Source organism: Topomyia yanbarensis, chromosome 2, assembly GCF_030247195.1.
Source record: "Topomyia yanbarensis strain Yona2022 chromosome 2, ASM3024719v1, whole genome shotgun sequence".
Classification (NCBI taxonomy): domain Eukaryota; kingdom Metazoa; phylum Arthropoda; class Insecta; order Diptera; family Culicidae; genus Topomyia; species Topomyia yanbarensis.
Window position 1 is genome coordinate 56356055 of NC_080671.1, and position 17833 is coordinate 56373887.

Sequence of the window (17833 nt, forward strand, 5' to 3'; positions counted from 1 at the left end):
TCTAGATTAGCGGTGTTCGGAAAAAAGTCAAAATTGTTGCCGATCTTATATGTTTATATTGATTCAGGGTTTTACCATAATAAGTTCGCATGAGAATTAATTTCATAATTAATGCTACTTTCCAAAATGGTGGAGGTGCACCTACTCTAATTTAATTCGGTCTAGGTATATGGTACCCAATAGATTTATTTATTGGTCAGAAATCCTATTTGATGCTCTTTAATTTCAAAATTGAACCCCAAACACTAGTACACATATGTAATTGAACACTTCTTTATCGTGTGTCTAAATTTTATTTTATACTTTCTGCTTCCCATTTCTTTCCCAACCATTCTGTGTCGCTACGAATGATAAAACTCATCAAATGTCATATCTCTACCATAATTCAACTTCCGATTCAAAACATGCATCCACACGTCTTCGTTCATAACCGTGTCCGTGCTCAAACTCATACCAAATCGTATTCGAAACAAACATGCGCAAATGATAGCTCAAACCAGCGTACAGTATGGATTCAACCCAGCGACCATCGTCCCGAACGGGAGCCCCACTGAGTCCACCCGGCTCGGGACAAATGCTACCTCGAATACAGGAAGCGCCGCTAGCATCAGTGTTCAAGGCGCAACCATTACTACAACTGGATCTCAACACTGGTACCGTTCCGGTGGGATCCGTACTCAATGAAAATGGTCAATCAGAAAACAACTACAACAACAACGATCACAACTTTGATCTCTCACCGGACATGCCCTGTCCTCCAGTGCCCCCGCGTCGTTTCCAAACGGCGGCCGAAGCGCTGGCCGCCATCCAAATAACACCCCCGCCAATGTCACCCCCTTCGTCTTCCTCGTCAACCTCGGCGTCCCCTTATCGAAACTATAACTTCCTCCACCAAACTGCCATAATGCAATCCAAAGCAAACCAGCCGGTTTCGAATCCGAACACAACCGGACAACCATCCTCATCGGTTAATGGTTTACCACCTTCGCTTCCATCGCCACCACCGCCACCGCCCCTGAAAGCGAGCCGAAACGATCCGCTAGTGACGCAGTTCGACGATGACGAACTGATCACCTTAATGCCAAATAACTCCACCAATGCTAGTAGCCAAATCGTATTGCAACCGACCGGCGGAGGCGACAGCGATAGCAACAACCATTTCAACAGTACGCAGCCACCGCACGCTCCCTTTCACCATAACAACCACCACAAGCCACCGGCTCCGCAGCCACCGCAGAGGCCACCGCTGGCACCGAAGCCCACCTTCCGAAAAGAGGTAACGCTGCTTTACTACCTTTACAACTTCATCCATTGCTTGATAATATATTACCTGCTCTACTATTCGCTTCACATTCGATAATATGCTACTACACACCTTCCCCCCTCATTGATAAACAGATTGGCTTAAAATTTAGCTTTAATTGCAGTTATAACTTACGTGTATATGGCAAGTGTGTCTGCGTATGTCGAAGAATGACTGTGTGGTGTGAGTGTACACATATTGCAATTAAAAATACAACAAAAAAAACAATTGGCTATTGGAGCGTTCCGATTCGGTCAAACAAAATTTCGCAACGAATATTGCCCGAAACCCGCCTGAGAACAGTAGAGTAGACAATTTTCGCTTCTTTAGCTAACCTCCTAAATGAACTTTTTCTTCTTTTTTATGATTTGAACACCACCACCACCACCACCTGAAATACTACTAAACCACACGAATGGCCTTAACCTTAACTACCTTCCAAAACAACCCCTAGCAGAGATTTCGCGTAGAGCGTAAATTCAGCATGCAGACCGTAATGAATCATGACGTTTGAGTGGGCAGCCAAAATATCCATCCGGGTCCTATAACTGCATCGTCGTTGAGTTACTATACACCCTAACGAACCTAACGATACATCTCTATCTAATTCTCTTTCCTGCTCGGTATCTCACTCATCCACAACCCACAATCCCGTTTGCCAACATTCTCGAATGCCTCGTTCGGGGGCTTTACCTCACCACTCGCGGGAGATGCCAAATAACCGATATCCGATCTCGAATCGAACTGAAGGAAAGATGCCAAATAACTCAACCGCCACCAACAATCGTACAATCCAAGTAGCCAATAAGCATTAGCGAGAAAGAACAGTAACCATCGCAACAACGAACCGAACAACCATCACAACAACGGCCAAATGTAGAACAGATGCTGTGCAAATACCGGAACAACAATGGTCCTGCCAAAAAAATAACCTTTCTAAAATTTAGCACCACCCACAACAATGCATTAGAGTAAGAGTTTAATTTTCCCAATGCTAGCTTTCTCTTGCGAAAACAAGATATGCAAATGTTTAGATCAGTGCTTTGTAATCTATTTCTATTCAAATCACCAGGTTTATCAATGTTACTTTTCTCGCAATCAAACCAGATCTCACGTTTCATCTCATGGTGTTGCGTCATAGTTTCAACACAAAAAAAAAATCGCTCATCCATCGCTCAAATAAAAAATCACGACATCCCATCCGTTCACTCATTCATGCATCGTTGCTCATGAAAATCGTTGTGACGGTATTGCACACATACTTCAATCGCTGCTCCAGTTCACTGTTCTTTCTTTACGTTTGATTTGTTTTGTCCGCTTATTTAAGTCTTCAAATAAATGATTTCTGGAATGTTCGTGTTCGATGTTGTAATGTTTTTTTTTCAGTCCATTATATTGCTTATTCAAGCTTTGCTCTTTAATTTGTGTTAGTTTTTTCCTGTTTCGTAAAATACGTTTATATGTGTGTGTTTGCAGTTTTACGACCAAAAGTAGTATGTTACGAATTTCTCTGCACGCTTGCGAAGAAGTTAATTTTATCAGCTCGGAATCAAACTAACCATTGACTAATGAAAACCGTTTTCAGTGCAATAACTTTTTTCGCTTCTGCAGGAATTGTTTTTTTTTTCTGTTATGGACGACGGTTCATACTACAGTATGTAAGCTTCGACGATGGAAGGCTCTTGGTAGAATGGCATTTTATTTAGCGTTAGATTGTGTACAGCTTTTGTACCTGGTAAGTAAGGAAAACAGTTGGTAAAGATCAGGGATTAAATATGCCCCATTCAACAGTAAAAGTACTCGAAAAAAAATCCGTTAATAAATTCATGAAGGAAAATCACGATATAGTGAACTGAGCGATTTACGAAAATCGTGACAAAGGTACTGAAATTATGGATAATAATCCTGGTATTCATGAAACTATATGTGTTTGCAAAAAAACTAGTTCGCGCAAAAATGTACATGGCGTTACTTTGCAATTTTAATTGGCTTTTTTTGGCAGACTAGCACGATTTATATTCATGATAGCAAGGTTGTAGTCACAATATTCGTAATTTATATTCACGCTTTCGTGATATTTTATTCACGAGTTTTGTGTTGAATTTTTCTGGCAGAGTAGTGTGACTTATGTTCATGATTTCAGGATCTCAGTCACAATTTTCATAATTTCTATTCACGTTATCGTGATATTTCAGTCACACGTAGAGTGATTTGTGTTCATGATTTCAGGATCATGGTCGCGTTTTTCGTAATTTATATGCACGTTATCGTGATACTTCATTCTTGAGCTCACGTTCGATTTTGACACGTGCAGTAATGTGATTACTCTTCATGTTTAATTACTATCGGATTTTTTACTCGGAGTAACATGACAATATGATTCGGTTCATAAAACCGTAAATGATTAGCGGTATCTTGTTTTGTGAACTACATCACGAACAAGATTCGTGGCTCTATAATGTATTTTTGATGTTACAGTGGAGACCCGATTTTATCAGCACCTGATTTTATCCACCCCCGATTTTATCAGCTTCATATAAAATTGATAGTTGGTAGTTTGATGGGCTCTAGCAGACAAACCAAGTTGAATTCGAGTAAATCCTTTCTTGGGCATATATTTCTTATCTTAGAGATCCGAAAAATACAAAAATAAAAATATTATTTTTTTTAAATTTTGCGCTGTCAAACCCCCTTAAGGAAAAACTTAAAGTAAATAATCAGAAAAGGTTGCAGGGTTATATCTAAGGAACAAAGAAAAATATTTTAAGAGCTTCGATTTATTAAAAAGACAGAAAAATATAAGTCCCGATTTTATCAATGTCCCTGTTTTATCAGCTTAAAATTCGCCAAGGGGCTGATAAAAACGGGTCTTTACTGTATAGCGAATTTCGCCAAACCGGAAGACGCCATCTTTGATTTCAAAATGGTATCAAAAATCAATTTCTGGCACCTACTTTTCAAGACCATTCCGAAAATATCCATATTGATTAAGTTATAGCGAATTTCGCTAAACCGGAAGCCGCCATCTTTGATTTCAAAATGGCATCAAAAATCAATTTCTATCACCTACTTTTCAAGACCATTCCGAAAATATCCATATTGATTGAGTTATAGCAAATTTCGCTAAACCGGAAGTCGCCATCTTTGATTTCAAAATGGCGTCAAAAATCAATTTCTGGCGCCTACTCTTCAAGACCATTCCAAAAATACCCATATTGTTGGGGTGCGGGCCATAAGGAGTCATCCAGACCGGTCTCTTCCATCTTTCCGAAAATCTTTTGCATTCAAAAGGACTTAGAATATTTTTGCAAAAACCGCGTTAATTGCGAGATCCGTGCAAAAAAAAACTTCCAAAAAAATTCTAAGTCTTTTGCTGAATTTTTTTTTACGCGTATTTTCCAATTAACGCGGTTTTTTTACGCGGTACGTATTCCCCGCGTAAAAAAACCTGGGTGTACTAGGAATCATGAACTGGTTCACGAATTTATAAAAATTACTTCATAGTTTTGTGAACTAGTTCATGATCATGATCAGTGAGTTGTGAATAATTCGCTGGAAATCAGGAATCAGTTCACGTATACATGAATAACATTATATGATTTTGCGAACTATTTCACGAGCACGGATTTTGAATCGTGACTATTGTATTTGGAATCATACACTAGTTCATGGTGATTAAAAAGCCTAATGAATAATATTCCGGGTTTCGTGTAATAGTTCACGAGTGTTTTCCAAAAGCTATGAATAAAGTCACGATACCTTTGATTTTATGAATAATTTTCATAAAGTTTCTAACTAGTTAACGTACAGAAAATCGATTTGGTAATGGTATGGCGGAAACCGTGACTGAAATTCACAAAACAAAAACAAATATCTTCACAAATAAAAGCATTATTCAGGCGTTACTGACTGAAAATGGAACATAATTATAAAACACATGATTTTTGTTCCTAGCTCTGTTTTCGTACCTTTCTCGGAACAAAATCAGCCTAGAGGTCGTGTGTCATCCGGCTAGATGAAGTAAAAGGTGTCCCACATCAACCACGCAGAGACGCTGTAGAAAATTACCTAGTAAACCGATCCTTTTCCAACTATCAGACAAAATATAACCCATGAGTTAACTTTTGGCACATTTATTTCATTCAAACTTAATACCACACCCGTAACATCGGTACAACATCTGGCTGCTGCTTCTTCTGTACGGAAACCCACCTCTTTCTTCATGTCTAGCACAGATTTGATCTCCTTGGGATGCTTCAGTAGTACCTGCTTCATAATTGCCCAGTATTTTTCGATGGGCACCATTTAGTAGCACAAATTAGATCCGACCAGAAGATCGCCCTCGTGTTGCTTCAATAGAGGAACCAGACGCTACTGTAGGCACTCCTTGAGGTAGATCTCCCCGTTTACAGTCTCGGTAGTCACGAACGGTTCACTCCGTATGCCACATGAGCAGATCGCTTGCTAAATCATGTATTTATTGGCAAACATTGAAAGTTTATGCTTCCTTACTTCTTCCGGAACATCAAACATGTGCTAGGCGATGAAGAACAGTAGCTCCGGAAGCTACTGGAAGTCCGCCTTGACGTAAGTCTCATCATGATCAAGATTAGAGGCTTCGTCAGCATCTGGGTGTACAGTTTCCGGGTCCGTGACTTTCCCACCGCCGTTTGTCACGATTTGAAACCGTCTGCACTTTGTACGTACGCAGTCCTTCCCGGTCCTTGGCTCACTGAACGAAACACTTGGACAGATTCAACTTTTTCGCCACATTCCTGACCGAAGCATTGGGTTTCCGCTTGCACTATACGTTTGTGATCCTAATCACTAATAGAACGTCCATTTTGACCGCATTTCTCTTTCCGTTCGATGATCAGAATGTGTTAGCTGAGACGAGACATGCAAATAGCAAAAAAAAATCGAACGTCAAATGCAGCCAGGGGGTACTGTCAAATGCAGCCAGTCCATTTAAACTATGTGAGGCAAAAAGAGAGGCTATGTGAGACGAATGATAGAATGATCAGTAAAAAAGAAAAAGAAAGCATCTATCGGCAAGTCCCGTCCCAGTTTGTTAGTAAGGTTTAATCACGCCGTTGACTGCACGATTTCGAGTTGTTTTCCGATGTCCAGGTGAAAGAATTGAGGATATTCCAGGTGCTTCGTAAAATAAATTCGCGACGTTGCTTTTCGTGTGAGGCCATTTCTTTCAATTTCCGGAAAACTGATAGCGATAAAAATACAGTGTAAATAATACACTCTAAACTACTTCTACCCAAATTTTCAAGAAAAAATACCCAATGGGTTATTTTCTACAGCGTTTTTTCCATGATGCAATTTGATGTGGGCACCCTTTACCTCAACTAAGAATTGATCCACTGGGTTCCTGGAAAAGGGGGAGGCCTCAAGTCAAGGTGTTTCTCCATGCCGAGAACTGAATGGTTGGCTGGACTAAAATATGCCAATCGCGCACGTAGTACCGACGAACTGACGTGCCACATGGAACAAAAAATGCGTCAGATGTTGTCCTAATTGTTTAAATAAAAATACGTTGTACACTAGCGGCATCTGCATAATCGTTCACGTGGTAGTCTTTGTCGGTAAAACAACAATACGCAAAATCCAAAGTATATCGACGTTGTACCAGGTATGCTAGAATGAACAAACTACACGCTCGTAAAAAGTTACTCAAAAATGAGTTTAATCCCACCCATTTCCAGATAAAGTGGAACAACCCTTAAATTGAGTAATTCCGGAGTTACTCAAATTTGAGTAAGCCAGCGTGAACCAAAAACTGAGTAATTATTACTCGGTTTTTGAGTACAATATTATCTACACTAAACCCAAAAGTGCTTCACTAGTACTCAGATTTTGAGTTCAACATTGCTCAAATTTTGAGTTCAGTACAAATTTAACAAAACCAAAAATTAAGTAATTATTACGCAGACTTTGAGTTGAACATTACTCAAATTTTGGGTTCAGTAGAACTTCAACAAAACCAAAAATTGATCGATTTTTACTCATATTATGAGCAGAAGCTTACCCAATTTTTGAATAGACAACAAAGCCAGTTGTAATTCCTCAGTTTTTGGGTAGAATATTACCCAATTTATGAGTGCAATATTTCATTAAAACCCAGTAAAGTTCAGCCGGAAATGAGCCGGAATTCCAGCTGTTTCCAGTCAGTATTCCGGCTCCAGTGACACAACCGATTCTAGTTAGAATAGGTTGTGTCACTGGAGCCGGAATACTGACTGGAGCCAGCCGGAATTCCGGCTCATTTCTGACTGAACTTTACTGAGAAACATCCGGATTATGACTTGCAATTCTGAATGGTTTCTGTAAGAAGAAATGCAACAACCGATTCCTATTTAAATTGGTTCATGATCGATTGTTGCATTTGAACTGGAACTAAACCGGTTTACATCCAGTGAAGAAATTGGCCGTCAAAATTTTGTTTTGGATACAACACAATGCAGTCTTTCTTTTCTTATGGAATATTTTTACAATAATAATTAAAGAAACTTCTGTTTATTAAATTTTATGGTTTTTAGTAAGTATTGTATAAAAAAGTTGTCCTTTTATTTGTTGTCAATACGTGCGCGGGAAACTTCAATAAAAGTTTGGACGAGTCTATTCACAGTTGTCCTCTGACTGTGCGGAATTATATTATATATGGCACATGCCAGAAAGTCCCAAAACATTCTAAAATTAGGTGGCACCTCCACTCCGAGAACTGCGTGGCATTTGAATAAAATTTCCACTGCATGAATAGAATTGTTAGTCTCGAATATAACTTTTTTCTCACAAATGACGGCATAAATTCCTCTTTTCATCGGGCTTGTTACGCACACCATGTGTAGTTTGGAATCAGTTGCGGGGGATGCCACGTATGTATCTAAGCACTCCTAATGATGATATAAAATCATTACATCTAACCTTATGTATATTATATTGCATTTACCCCAATCCAACGAATTAAAATTGAAGCCGAATGTTCTTCGCCTACAGTTGGACAGCCTACCAGCGTTCTTTTTTGTCCGCGAATTGGCATATGGGAAATTATTCTCAAGCATCCTCGAATGTGATCTGTGAATAGTTTTACAAATTTAAAATTTTATGACAGACCTTTGGGCTAAATTAAAAAAAATTATATCTCACCATCTTCTACTCTAGAGAATCTGGACGGTGAATAAGATAGACACTGAGAGAAGACATCCTCGATTTTGAGACCTTCTGTTCTGTTAGGATACAATCTCTCAAACATTTGACGAATCTAGAAAAAGTGATATGATATAAATATTCATATGTTCCGTGAATACCATAAAGTGAAATAGTAAATAATAAAAAATAAACATGTTACCACCAATCCTTCATATGAACACAGGTGTGGAAACATATCCAAGATATCATTAACGGGTTTCTTTTCTTTTAATAACAGTTTGAGGACTGGAAAGCATCGGTCCATTTCATCACAAATATGTTCTGCTACTGATGCCGATGCAAGCATTACTCGGAGCAATTGAGCCCGCTCTACAAGTTCAGTTGAAACGGACTCATCTACAGGCATAGTTCCTCGATTATATTTATGTTTTTCTGCAGGTAGCTGTTTGATGACATTCCGGATGCGATGAAATATCATGCCAGTATGAGCACCCTTTTCCTTGCCTCCGTTGCGCCAAAAGAAAAATGACTAGCATGAAAATAATTATAATTATATTAGAGAAATTAAATAAGCATAGAATAACAAACCTCATCAGGAGCAGTTGGTGTAACTCGCGTATTACTAAGTTGTGGAAATAATTTTACGATTTGAACAGCTGCCGCATGCTGTTGATCAACAGAAGGATACCTGCGCATTTAGAGATCATTGGTTCGTTACTCCGAAAAAGACCAAAAAGATTCCGTGAAAGATTAAGTTCTAAATTTCTTAAAAAAAATCTAAATGGTAAAAGTATGAACGGTATTTGATTCGTAATTCTTTGCATGCTGGGACACATCTATTATTTTCTGAAGAAAATCGGTCAGTTTATTACTGTTTTAAAAGTCTGTAAATGTCTGGACCAGGCATACGCAGAACTTTTTTTTAATCACCGATATCATACTTTTTGATCTGCCTCTCGTTTCTTCTGCTGCAAATTTTGTGCATTGGACGTATTCGGTCTATCCACTCATTGAATATTTACTAGAAGTATATGCTAGAAAATGCATGAAAATAACAGCAAAAGAGACGGGAATGAAAGTATGCTAATTCTGCATATTTTTGTTTCTCAGTGCAGCAAATCTGTCCACAGTCTGTAAATCTGGCATCGCTGTTGCTCGATTCAACGACATTGCGGCTTAGTTAGACCCTTTGGTCGATTTACGATTGAACTGTATATGTAAACAAATAAACACGCTCGCTATAAACAGAAATTGTATACCTTTAAATTCTGTTGGTTTAAATGTTTAAGTTATTATAATTCGTCGTCGTCGGTCGTCTTTATAATTTTGTGCCGGAACATGACGAATTACGCTTTCTAAGTACCACCGTCAAAGACGCATGTACGTTCTTATGCCGAAGTTTATAAATCGAACCAGATTGAAGATGTGAAAAGAATGGTCAATATTGAAATCAGGATGCGAAGAACTGATAACTATGTGGTTTCCTCTAGCAGTTTGTACTGTGTTTCATACATTTCTTTACATTTATAATCAGAAGTGAAGTTGTTTGGCCGTGCTTCATTACTATGCATACTTCATAGTTTCATAGGCTCAATGAAGTAATAATGCATGATACTGATTGACTACGATGTTTTTTGAAATAGAAGCTTCACAACGAAAGGCATTGCTTTTCTCTGCTCATAGACAGTGTTAGATCACCTGCATATTTGCTCGAAGGACTACTAAGGGCCGATTTCTTCATTCTCGCTTAACGTCTTAACCAGGTTTAAACGTACTGGTGAACCCGGTTTAAAATTTAAGCGAGGATAAAGAAATTGGCCGTAAGCCCTATAAATATGTATAGGCATTGCGCATTTCGCCGCAAGGTTGCTCTAGCGGAGAGACTCGTGCGGTTCAATGTAAACAATTCATTCTATCACACTTTAAGGCTCAAGTTACCTCAAGGCTTGGTAGTATGCGTAAGAAAAATTGTGTTCAGCTTTGCCACCAGATTATCCATTTAAACCTTTTCAAAACTCTAAAAGAAGAATATCAGTTGATTTATTAGATCATCACGATTCAATTCATGCAAAATACCTGCTGGAAAAACCATCGGCTTAGCTGGATGGTGCTTTTGAAAAAGTGGCTGTGATTTTTTATCACACTACCACACCGAGCTGGGGTACGCAACACAACTGCGCAATGAAAAAACCACAGCCACTTTTTCAAAAGCACCATTTAGCTAAGCCGATGGTTTTTCCAGCAGGTATTTTGCATGAATTGAATCGTGATGATCTAATAAATCGACTGATATTCTTCTTTTAGAGTTTTAAAAAGGTTTAAATGGATAATCCGGTGGCAAAGCTGAACACACATTTTTCTACGCACACTACCAAGCGTTCAATTCTAACACATGCTTAAAAAAGGTAACTTGAACCTTAAGGAGTGTTCATAGTTTGATGCACTAGTAGAGTAACAAATAAAACTTTCTACTTGCCTTTGACCGTCCATTATTTGAGTCTCCATTTGCTTGCATGCGACTCGTGTAAGATGATTTAAACCGTCCTTATCTGGTACGATCCCTTGATCCAAAATTGGATACAAAATTTTCATTCGGAATTTTGCGTCATCTTCGAATGTCGAACGGTTAATCTGAAAACGTTAAATATGTATAGTACGACAAGCGCTTACAGTAATTATAGTAGAAAGTTTACCAAATTTTGAACATTAGTGGAAGTCTCATCAATTTTATCTTTGGTCGGATTAGCTTCAGAACTATAGTTTTTTATTATGTTAAGAATTGTTAGACGGGATCCTTTTTCGATTATCCCCATTTCAACTAGGTCGGCATCGTTGAGCAGAACTAGGTTCTGATCGTTTATTTTTTGGGCTGAAAAGAGCGAATAAGTATATATAAAGGTTTAAAGTGACATCTCAAGTTGTTTGCACTACCTTCTTGATTGTTGTTTATTTTATTATAAATTTATTTCCAAGTTTATTTCCCTACTAACTATCTACATATTTCAAACTTATATAGTAGTTTTCTTCTGAATCTCCGTATATACTCCATAAGTTGTATGTTTTTTTCGTTTGCAAGTTCTTGTGTGATATGCGAATAACTTGACTGTCAGTTTTGAGTTTGTAACTGTTGTATTGTAAACAATATTCGCATTCGAGATGCTGTATTAGGCAAACAATTTGATTATCCGATTGCAATATATCTATTATCAAACCATAGGACATTTCGTTGCATACTTGGTATTTCGCTATCAGTCCCGGCCGAAAGCTTGTGTTATTTATTTTCATATGGTTTATATATTTGATTGAATCAGGTAGATCCCGGATCAGGAGTAAATTACTTAGAGATTTTTTGTGTATGTGCTTTGACGAAACGATATCTACCGTACCAATTTCGTATGAATGGTCAAGAATAGTGGTTATCTGTGCTAGATTCAGGCGCTTAGCAAAGCTGTTTGTTAAATTGATGAAATTGTTGCATGTCTTCGCTTGGGATTTCGACTCCTTGAATTTCGCTTCGAAGCGTAAGCAACTATGATTAACAACTGGCCCATCCTGACGAATTATGTAGGGATAATGAGAGATGTGATGGAATTTATTGGTAGGGTTGATGGCAGGGAAGCAGGATTTGAACAACTTGTAAAAACATTCGATTTCGTTTTCCAGATCGTTAATCTGATTCAATGTTAGCTTATTGGAGAAACTATAATAAGTTATTTTCATGAGAGCTCTAAGCAATGATGATAAATTTGAATTAAATCCGAGAATCTGGTTGAACATAAAAGGGAATGCTCGAAGGAGAAGCCAACATTGCGAAGCTGACTGAGGAATAGCATGTCCACGTGCTTTTAACTTCTCGCAAGTAAAATTAGCGGTAGGTTTATCAGCCGATTCAGTTATACCGTATTCGTAATGCTGTATAATTTGGTTGACTTGACTAATCGTTATCACTTTATGGATATTTACAGCTTCGTTCAAAACACATTTGATTACGACCATGACGACGCCTTCCAAAAGATCATGCATTGGATCAAACGTGTTATTTTCCGCTATGTTGAAATATTTAACTTCATTCAGTGCTGATTTTCGAATGATTCCGCATTGTGAAGGTGTTTTAGTTCCGCTTTGAAGAGCATTTAAATCACCTTGTATGCTTTCTTCAGTGCGATGAGGGAAGGTATCACCAATGTTTCCACAATGAAGTGCAGTACGCGTCGCATAGCACATTCTACAGAATAGACTTGATTGGGGCCCCATTAACTCGAAAATTTCATGAATTGCCAGCGTGTCCCCCAAAACATGCACTAGAACTGCCCTCATCGTAAACTTTTCACTCCCATATTGTACTACAACACCATCATCTGATTCAAGCTCACGCAAATCTTGAATCAGCGGTTTCATAACGTTATTGTAGCCATATTTTTTTACATCTCTTGAGCGAACTGTAAGCGTTAGATATATCCTGTTGGAGGATGAATTAATTGCGGGGTGGAGATTCTCAATTTTAACACTGAAATTGGTAAGTTTTTTTTTTGATTTGCGTGATCCCAAAGGGTTCAGATATTCGACATCGTCCAGATGAAGCGAGAGTCGTAATGCATCGGGAAACCGTGTCAGGAACGGGTGTGTTTTGAAACGTTGACCATCTTTGAAACCGCACAAGATATCGTCATTCACTGCTTCTTCTGCTATCATCTTGCGAGCTCCGGGATTCTTCATAACCAGTGCTAAAATGCTGGTTAGTGGAATATAGTGAGCAACGTCTTTCACTATTTGTACACTTTTTCTTTTGCCTAGTTTGGTAATCGCAGGGACAGTTTTAGTGATTCTAGTTCTTCCCAAGACTTCTTCCCTAGGGTTTGGCACAGCACAACCCGCAACTCCAGACAAATATGCTAGGTTGTCTTTTGGAGAAGCTACGTCTGCAAAAATTCCATCCAAAGATGCGTCGTTTATAAATTTCAAAGCGTCGGTATCGTTTAATGGGATCGACTTCGATTTCAAAAATTCTCTGAATAGATTCAACATGTAACACTCGTAATCTTCTATAAGATTCGAGGTAACCTGTAAGAACTTTTTGATTTTTGTCTCGGGAAGAGATACATCTTTTCGCAAATCTGTGGCGAATTTACTAATTTTCTTAGTAATTTCATCCAACGACGGCGCCGTTTTAAAGAATATGGTATTCGTTATTCTCAACAGATAATCATCATCTACGAGCATATTTTCCGGATGATTATTTTGAATTTGTTCAACAGCGTCATGGTCGTATGAAATATTTGTAGAATTTTCTGTAATTAGTGGATGAACACTCTCTATGTGCCGTTTCAAGCTCTTAAACCTCTGGTACAGTGAACCACATTCTGAACAAAGGAAAGGTTGAGCGGCTGCTTTGCTGGTGTTCAAATTGTGTACCAACCGGAAGTGTTCCTTCAATTCATCCACGTGTCCAGGAATCATCTTCCCACAATTTGGCACATGGCATGAGAAACCTGAAACCTTACACTTTTTTTCCAGTATATATATATATATATATATATATATATATATATATATATATATATATATATATATATATATATATATATATATATATATATATATATATATATATATATATATATATATATATATATATATATATATATATATATATATATATATATATATATATATATATATATATATATATATATATATATATATATATATATATATATATATATATATATATATATATATATATATATATATATATATATATATATAATATAACGTGAATATTACCTCGCAACTTCATTGCAGTTTCAGCATCCACCTCTTCCGAAATCTTCTGCATGCTGGTTGTTCAAATCCACTCTTTCAATTAAAATGTATTTTACACACTACAACTCTAGCTTCAACTATTATAAATATTTGAACAAATTTTTATTTGTGAAAAAGTGATGAGCGATAACTAAACGAGCGTGTACCTACTAATGGAAAATGGCGGATGACGCTTGGAATTTTTAACTTGGCGAGAAACGGCTTTTCCGTTTGGTAACTCCAAAACGGTTTCTTGTGTAATACCCAAAAATAGAGTCAGAGTTACTCAGAGATATTATACATGACAACTCAATTTTTGACGTTTACGAACATCATTCAAAACTGAGTTAAAAGTACTCAGAATCTGAGTAACTTTTTACGAGCGTGTATCTTATTCATGTTAAAGATCGTTTTCCAGTTTCTTATTATTTTTTGTATGCACTATTTCGCAAAACTGTCCGTTAAAAGAACATAAAGTAACAGAATACATGCATTTTCATTGAATTCTGAATACTATTTTGATGCATAATACCACTACATACGCAGATGAGAGAATTGCACACCTTCTGTAATATCAATATACCTACATTGAGAAGCCTGCCGTTATTCAAACATGGTGGAGAGATCTGTCACAGTTTGACAGTAGCGATCACTTCATTTCAAAACAATCGTTATTTTGTATAGGACACTTTTCGAATGCCTCTGACACGTCGGTTCGTCGGTGCACGTGGTGTCGTGGGTCTTGATGTATTAAGCGAATCTCTGACACAGTAGACTTCGCTAATCTTGGGATTCAAATGATGATCATGTCCCTAATACCCATTTCGGGGTTCGCTATAGGCGATTATAAGCCAATGTGTTTGGTATCTTCTAGCTGCTGTACAACAAGTGCTGATGATGAAATGTGTAATGCTGTGATCGAGTATGGTTAGAGTAGCACGAATTAAATACAGCATAAACGTATAGCAACTATAATCTTCCCGCCTTGCGCAGGAAGGAAAAGCTTCCATAGCTTTAGTACAAGAACTGTATTTCCATAAAAGAAGCTTCTATGTTGGAAAGCTACTTAACCCCGTCCTCATAGCTTTCAACAAAAATGACATGACAAATCCACGTGAAATGCCTTGTGCATGTATACTTGCGAAGAGTGCTATTGACGCATGTCTTATATCCAACCTCACAACTCGCGATATCTGTACTGTCACTGACTGTTGATAACATAAACAAGAAATACGTTTTTTGTCCGGCATATTTGCTGCATAACGAACCATCACCTTCTGATGATTTCAAAAAGATTGTATCATCATACTGTAGCAGAAATGGATTTCCTCTCATAATCGGCGGTGATGCTAATGCCCACCACATAACCACATCATAGGCAGCTCAGATTTCAATTTGAGAGGCACCGAATCTGCACATACTTAATGTAGGAACATTTGCGCGAGTTTCTAAAGAAGAAGTGTTAGATTTAACTCTCTGACTCTGACGGCATAAGCTGGCAAACTCGCTCGTATCAAACCAGCTCGAACCGTCGTTATTTGATCATATGTACATCGTCTTCATCATTTAAACGTCTCGCTAGATATTGTCACATATCTTAATTTACATATCTTACTGGGACCTCCACGAATAGGGTTTGGCGACTAGGTTTCATGGGTCTCTTCCGACGATTGAATCTCCAAGTGACTTTGATAAGGTCCAGGATAATACAAACTCACTCATAGTAGCAGCATATCAAGAGGCTTGTCCGCTTCGAGTTATGTGTGTTTCTAGAGGAACACTTAAAAAGTTATGTCGAAGAGCTTGGAGTCGCAGATGTAGGGACGGATCGAAGGCATTTAAGTTGGCTCGTATACAGTATACAGAAATGCCCTTCGATCCTCTGAGCGAAGTGGTTGGAAAACCCTACACACAGATGTCTCAAGTCTCAGCGAGACTAGCAGATTAAATAAGATGCTTTCGAAATCGAAAATTTTTCATGACAGTTTGATTGGAACTGCTAATGGTGAATACTCGCCTGATGAAGATGTTAGTAGTACTCAACTCAGGCTATACGGAGCCATTACTGACGACTGCCCCTGAGTTCTTTTCAGGTAGTTCTGAAACTTGGGCATTTGCTCGTAGAATTGTGATAACCGAATCGATCAAATGGACGATTAACAGTTTTACTCCGTGTAAGTATCCGAAAAACTCCCTTAACGACATCTATAAAAAAAACTTTCTTGAGTGTATATTAAAGAACCGACAATACTGGTATTTAGATAAATTATTTTCAATAAATTCCTATCTTGAAGTCAGTATGCCGTGGCGTAAACAATTTTGCCAAATACACCAAGTCTCTAGGATTCATCGTTGAAAAGATAGAAGCGCGTGCCATATGTGCGGTAAAATTGGATGCTAAATCCTGATCTCAAAAGACGACTTAAATTATTCTATTAAATGTTATCGAAGATTAGAGATCAAGCCTAACGATTTTTTTTCTCGTACTTGATTACATCGATGGCCCACTATGCATTAACGATCAGAGCACTGCACATTTCATCTTCAACACTCACTGTACAACTATATTACACACGTTGGCTAAAAATTGCCTATAGCGAATCAGGCAATATTTATTTTAATTTCGGTGATTTTTCAAAAACAAACTAAATTTGTTAGAGATTCGTCCATGATACTTCGTTCGTCGCTAACCTATAATCCCTCTAGCCATACAATCTATTTGTCATAGAGCTACTGGCGCACCTTCTTCTGTCTTCGTCTATGATACGGAAACAGAAACCCAGTGGATCAGTTCTTGACTGAGATACTTCAACCCGACTGATAACACGATCTGTAGGTTGATTTTTATCGATATTCTAATAGACCATATCCGCTAGGGAAGATGTTGTCACGACCGTAATCATCCAACAGAAGAAACAAATCAAAGCAATCAACAATCTCCAAGACAGTAGCAGTGATGATAGTATGAACGGAAGTGATAATCAAGGAAGTGGACCAAATGACCCTCATGCGTTATGTTGAAAATACGAAAAAAAATATCTGGTCGACCTGGTAAGTTGCGTTCGAAGAATTAGATGGACACACATTAAAATTATACTAGATAGACCAAGTTTTTTCTCGTTTGGTTGGCGCAGTTCGATGTTTTATAGCTTAACGGAGCCATATGTCATTCATATGTTAACAATGAATAAATATTAAAAAATCAACATGTTCTTTTATAATTTATCTAATTATTTATCTTCGAACTGTGCCAATCAAACGAATAAAAAATTTGATATATCTTATATAAGCATAGTGTCCTGTTCACTAAATCTGGAAACTGAAGGTCCAATTACCAGAACGGGATTGCAGTATCGAGATTTTCTATAACGAAATTTCGATGATTGGCAACCCATCTATGAATGTAAATTTTATAAAAATAACGTCCATAAATACGACACTTACTAGGGCATTGAAGTACCATATTCGTGGTTATTCGTTTTCCAGATGAAAAAGCCATATCTACGCAAAAGAGCCTCCCATCGTCGCCGCGCGGTACTGCTGCAGCCAATCACTGAGCGGCTGTTT

General features: G+C 37.8%; 1 protein-coding gene across 5 annotated transcripts in view; it reads left to right on the forward strand.

The window, feature by feature from the left end:
* The window catches only part of LOC131685595 (DENN domain-containing protein 1C), an 83979-nt gene that overhangs the window by 53155 nt on the left and 12991 nt on the right, over positions 1-17833 (forward strand). Inside the window, exons 9-10 of one of the 5 annotated variants that reach the window (XR_009304846.1) lie at positions 491-1276; positions 1758-2274. The exons of 1 other annotated variant lie outside the window; for it this stretch is intronic. Coding sequence is in view for 1 of the 4 variants with exons in the window: in XM_058969444.1 (XP_058825427.1) it covers positions 491-1276 (786 nt within the window). In the remaining 3 variants the exon portion in view is untranslated. The remainder of the gene's footprint in view (positions 1-490; positions 1277-1757; positions 2275-17833) is intronic. 3 more of the 5 variants (XR_009304847.1, XR_009304848.1, XM_058969444.1) reach the window with 3 other exon arrangements.